This window comes from Mastigoproctus giganteus, chromosome 14 (assembly GCF_048544385.1).
Source record: "Mastigoproctus giganteus isolate SK-2022 chromosome 14, ASM4854438v1, whole genome shotgun sequence".
In the NCBI taxonomy this organism is placed as follows: domain Eukaryota; kingdom Metazoa; phylum Arthropoda; class Arachnida; order Uropygi; family Thelyphonidae; genus Mastigoproctus; species Mastigoproctus giganteus.
The window spans coordinates 65,570,849-65,576,848 of NC_143588.1; the positions used below are offsets into that span (position 1 = coordinate 65,570,849).

A 6,000-nucleotide genomic window follows, 5' to 3' on the forward strand; every position below is an offset into this window, starting at 1 on the left:
AGGTGACCCGATTGAGATTTATAAGGCTCTGAGAGGAATGTTGCCAAGCTCCTGTAGCTCACATAATCGGAGTCTTTCCTCATACAGACTTCCTTCTGCCAATCTTACTATTTGAGTTGCCCGTATAGTTGAACCCAGTATTCCAAATATGGTCTTACAATTGCCTTATAAAGTGGGATTATGACCTCCTGTCTCTACAGGATAACGTTCGATAGGACACCATGGGCTCTCCTGGCTGCCTGTTTACACTGTTCAGATACTGCCCTGTATTGTAACTCCCAGATCCCTTTCCTCCTCCACTGATTAATTTATTTTTAATTCAACCCCACCAAGTGTACAATTTATTTTTGTGGGTTGCTATTCCCCAAGTGTTGGATCTTGCATTTAGCAGCATTAAAACGTAGCTGCCACTTCTCTAACCATTTTTGAAGTCTGTTCAAGTCATCCTTCAGGATGACTTGAACAGACTTCAAAGATTATTGGTCAGAGAAGGAAATTGATTGGATGCACTGTTCTGCAACTTCCTTCTCATCGTCAAATAAAAGACTGTGTAGTAGGAAAAATAATAAAATAAAACCGTCACTTTTAAAGGAGAAATTGACCAATTAAAAGAACTGAACAAGTTAATGAAGAGAAATGGAAGAAGTGCATCAATTAGATCAAAATTATGTGAGGGATAAACAATTAATTTGTAAGGTTCCTCTAATTCTTATGATATCAATTTTGTTGAATTTATGAGATTCTATAATGTACAGAGTTCTCTGTTTTTTGGGACCATTAAATTATGAATTAATTAAATTAATAAATATTTATCAAAATAAATAAAAATAAACTAAGTTTCTGAAGTGTGACCTTTTTTTTTGGATTTAAATGTTTTAAAAATAAATATAATTAAAAAAAAAAAAGCTAGTAGTTAGCAAAATTCAAAAAAAGCAGCTAAATCACACCTACTGTTGAGTTAGTCAGTAAACTGATTGTTTTATCTAATTTCAGTAGTAATATCCATATCATTTTGGCACTACATTCAGAACTACCTGTGAATAATCCCCCCATTTTGGTACTGATCAAAATTAACATAATGTTTATTTTTAAATATATATCGATACATACTTTTAAATTCATATTTTTGTAATATGGACAAAAAAAAAAAAAAAAAAAACCAGCCTGTAATATACTATGGATGAGAGCAGTGTGTATTAATATATTATGCCAATTGCTGTGCAGGAAGACCCTGCACCTTTTTTTATAGTATTGTTAACATAGGTTTAAACAGAGCATATTACCATATGAACTAGCACGTGACTAAATTAGTTGATGCATGAAACATACCCCCCTTTTTTATAATAAGCAACCTGTTTAATTAGTAATTGTATATTCCCACGAATAAACAGACTTTAAAATGTAGAGCCACACAAACATCCGTTTAAGGTTTAAAGTTTTATAATATGCTCTCTCTTTTCACAGTGGCTTCATTCTAACAACATTTTTTAACATAACAATTCCACTATTGCTAAGGTAGATCCAGGCAGTACTGCTATTAGTGACAATTGACTAGTTCCTTATATTAGAAATGATTAATTTGCACCACTTGTACACATATGCTCTTGCAGTAATACAGTGCATTGATGTGGACCTGAAATTACAGCATCTTAAAATTAACATTTTCAAAAGTGAGAACTGACAAACAGTAACAATGACCTTATGAAAAGTATGGTTGGTGCAATTTCAAAATGGAATTGGCTGCCTATTTGGCTAATATATAATCCAAATAATAATAAAGCTAATATAAAAGATTTATGTTGTTAGTACAGGTATTTGAAGTACACACGGAACCGCTATTTTCACTGAATTAAGGGGCGCCTCTGTAGCCAGGTGGGAAGGAGCAGCAGTGCGTAGCACACGCTTCTTGATTAGACCGGGGTTTGAGCCCGTCACCACCAAATACGGAGGGTGCGGAAAGGTCAGGGAATGACCACCGCATATCCCAGAGCAATATGGCCTTAGTTGCTAATGCTCCTAAAAAAAAAGAAAAAAAACCAAAAAACCAAATCACTGAATTAAGGTGAGCAAATCAAAGCTAGACACCATTGTGTATGTGTGTGTGATTTAAGATAACACAAAAAATAAATTGTGTAATTACAAAGATATATGTGGTCGCTTTCTCAGTATAATTACCATGAACATTTAAACATTTATTCTAATGCTTGATAAGATTTTTCCTAATTCTGTTGCAAGAATATGTCATAACAATGGTGACATCATTGCACTTAACCTCATTATTATTAAGGAGATACTTTCCTGCAAGTTGTCGCTTTATGGTTAGGAAACAGATGGAAATCTGAAGGTGCTAAATCAGAACTGCATGTAAAGTATTTGATCCAGTCTGTTCTAACTGACCTGCTTGACACTTCGTGGAAATTCATTTCTTGATGGATGATAGCTCAAACTATGTCATAAGAAATATTAAGAATTTGGCTAGTGTCTTTTGCAGTCAGACAACAATTCCCTTTCATGTTGTGTTAAGCGCAGTAGTGGATGTTCATGGGCAACTATTACACCTGTTATATATATATATATATATATCTGTTAGTTTAACTTCTGTTCCAGAAAAATTAATGGAGGTACTGGTTAAAGAAGCACTGCAGGATCATCTAGACAAGACTTTAGTTATAGCTTGGAAACACAGCATAGTTTTGTTAAGGGAAAGTCTTGCCTGACCAATTTGATTGGATACTATGATGTGGTCACAAAGGAACTGGATGCAGGGAATAATTTTGATATCATATATTTGGATCTTAGAAAGGCTTTTGATACTGTTGCACATGGAAGACTGCTGAACAAATTGGAGCAGTGTGGCATTGGAGGCAAATTGCTGCTATGGATAAAGGGATGGTTGAGTGGGAGAAGACAGAGTGGTAATCAATGGACAGTGCTCATCGTGGACTAATGTTATTAATGAAGTCACTCAGGGCTCAGTGTTGGGTCCATTGTTGTTTTCTGTATTTATAAATGATATTGATGATGGTATATCAGGTTTAATGTCCAAGTTTACAGACAATACGAAGGTTGGCAGGGTTGTTAAAGGACACTAATGACAGTACGCTGCTGCAAAAGGATCTACAAAAGTTGGGCAGATGGGTTGAGAGGTGGCAAATGAAGTTTAACATTGACAAATGTAAAGTACTACATATGGGAAGCAGTAACCCCAGAGTAACATATCAACTCTGTGGTACTACACTGACAGTGGTAGAGAATGAAAAGGACCTGGGTAATTGTGCAGGCAGATATAAAGTTTTCTGAGCAGTGCAGATGGTCTGCAAGAGTAGCTCATGGTGTCTTGTCAATGATATACAGGAATTTTTCTAGCAGGGATAAGGAGGTGATTATCCCCTTGTATAAGGCAATGGTCAGGCCACACCTTGAGTACTGTATACAGGTCTGGAGGCTGCATTTTAAGAAGGATGTAGAGCTGTTGGAACGAGTACAGAGAAGAGCAACAAGATTAGTGAATGGGACTGAAGAAAGGCTTAAGTTTTGCAAATTACGGTGTCTGGAGACTAGGCATCTGCGAGGTGATTTGATTGAGGTGTATAAAGCCTTGAATGGTTTGAGCATGCTCAATGCTGATGGGATTCTTTCTCTTGCTCAGAATAATCACCCAAGAGGGCATAAATTGAAATTGAGGAAAGACAGTTGTAGGATAGATGTGCAGAAGTTTGCCTTTAGCCAGTGGGTAGTTGGTTGATGGAACAGTCTTCCATCCTTTGTTGTGGAAGTTGATAGCCTAAATAAATTTAAGGCTGAGCTGGACTGGAATTTGGAACGAACGGAGGGTGAAATGGGAGCAGGGGTTTTTTTTTTTTTTTTTTTTGGCTGATGCTGCATAAGCTTGCTTTCTTGCATCATATGCCTCTACTAATGGTAATGCTAAACTAGGTGTTCTTTATCTTGGATGTTGCTTTTCCCTTCTTTAAACAGTCAACACCACTTGCATATATTTTGCTCTTTACCATATACACCCATAATTTGAATGATTTCTTGCTTTCAGCCCATAAGAAACAGATGACTCTGCACTTCTTTTGTAGTGTCTAAGCAATTGGCCATTTCTAACAATGATGGAACAGTCACATCTCAGAGGAAGTCTGTCCACTTTATTTGCCACACAGCATTCTATGTTTAAATATGCATATGCTATAAATATTCAAAGTTACATTTCTATACCATATCTAGTTTTATTTTTATTACAACATTTGAGACCTTACTTTACAATTTGCTCTTGTTTGTAATCCAGTGAGTTATACCTGATATGTTTAATAACTGAGATTGTTTTGTGATAGGTTTGAAGACCACTGTAATTGGTTTTAAGGATATGTACAAAGTATGACTCATTTCAGAATTCTGTGTAGCGTGCTTACAAGTAAACTGACATGGCTCATCTAAGAACTTTCTTTTCAGAAAAAATTGTCCATCTTCTTTTTGTAGATGGGATGAGAAAATACCCCTGTTCATTCTAAATGGACTCTATTTTTTTTTTAAGTAAGTTTAGAATGTTTGTTTTATTGTGACTAAAACTGTAGAAGTTGAGTAATTATATATTAGACTATATTTTTATTTTTAGGTTTGCTGTGAAAGGAACTTTAAACTGTCATATGCGAGTTCACACGGGTGTCAGACCTCACAAATGTGAATATTGTGGTAAAGAGTTTATTCAGACTGGTGGCTTAAAAGCTCATTTATTTCATCATACAGGAGAAAATGGTTTCAAATGTGATCAATGTGGAAAAGTTTTTAATCGTAAAGCCCGCCTCCACAGGCATGTGAAATGTGTCCACGAAAAGTTAAAGCCTCACGAATGTGAACATTGTGGCAAGTGCTTTTCACGCAAGGAAGATTTGAATCGACATTCTGTTCTTCATAATGAAAAGAATTTTTCAGTATCCTGTTTATAGTTTTTTAATATGCCATTAAACTGTTATTAAATCTTTGGCATGTTAAATTTTAGTTATAAGATAAGGACAGACTTGCTTGTGAAAGAATCTTTCTAACACAAAAGAGTCAGGTTTCATATAAATTATTTCTAGATAATATAGACAAGAATTATTGGCACCTCACTATTAAAAGAATGTTTCAAAAGTATTGCACAGCAATCTAAAACACATACATGTAATGTGCAGCATTATGATCAAGTAGAATTCTTTGGCAGTCAAACTGGCTCTCTTGTCTATAATTTCAACAAATGAATGCTAAACATCCTGTAGTGTCTTTTATAAATGCTTTATTTACTAATAGTGTCTTTATAAATGCATGCTGTCAGTTTTAAGTAACACACTTTTAGTTTTTTTTCACTTAAAGAATCAGTTATTTTTGCATTAGTTTCATAATTTTTTTGGCAATTATATTCTCAAAAACTCCATCTCTGAATACTAAAGATTTTTTGTCAAATGAAATTTTATTAATTTAAAACTTAGACAAACTTTCATTTTCAACAAAATAAAATGTGTTATAAGTCACTGATGTTACTAAAACCAGATAACTCAACAGAATTCAGATCATCTATATCAGATAAAACTTTAGCCTGTTTTGGTTTTAAAATTGGGTCTTTCCTATGACTAGACTTTGTGCTGATATCCTGAAAAGGGCTAAAATGCCTACTGCTACATCAACAAATTTGTTGTTACCTCTATACTGAGAATGTATTCCCTGTGTATTTTATTATTCATCCTGAATTTTGATTGTTTATTATTCTTCAGTATTTCTGTGACAGAAATATGACCCCATATTTCTGTCTTTCACCCCCCAGTCTTCAGTCTACCTTCCCTCTCTAGCTATCTTGCGACTAGCGTTTGACCCTTGCCAAAACTACACAAGCCCCACACTAAAATTAAAAAAAAAAAAAAAAAAAAAAAAAAAAAAAAGGAACTCTAACCCGTATAACTTATATCTCGGCCTGACCCAATTTCTAGCGTTTCTCCCCCGCCTCCATTTTTTTTTTTTTAGGTC

General features: G+C 34.7%; 1 protein-coding gene across 1 annotated transcript in view; it reads left to right on the top strand.

Annotated features, from left to right (window-relative positions):
• Positions 1-4,794, top strand: part of LOC150075185 (uncharacterized) — a 78,380-nt gene extending 73,586 nt beyond the window's left edge. Inside the window, exon 4 of the mRNA XM_090388391.1 lies at positions 4,619-4,794. Coding sequence (XP_090244517.1) covers positions 4,619-4,687 — 69 coding nt within the window. The 3' untranslated portion in view covers positions 4,688-4,794. The remainder of the gene's footprint in view (positions 1-4,618) is intronic.
• The last annotated feature ends 1,206 nt before the right edge of the window (positions 4,795-6,000 follow it).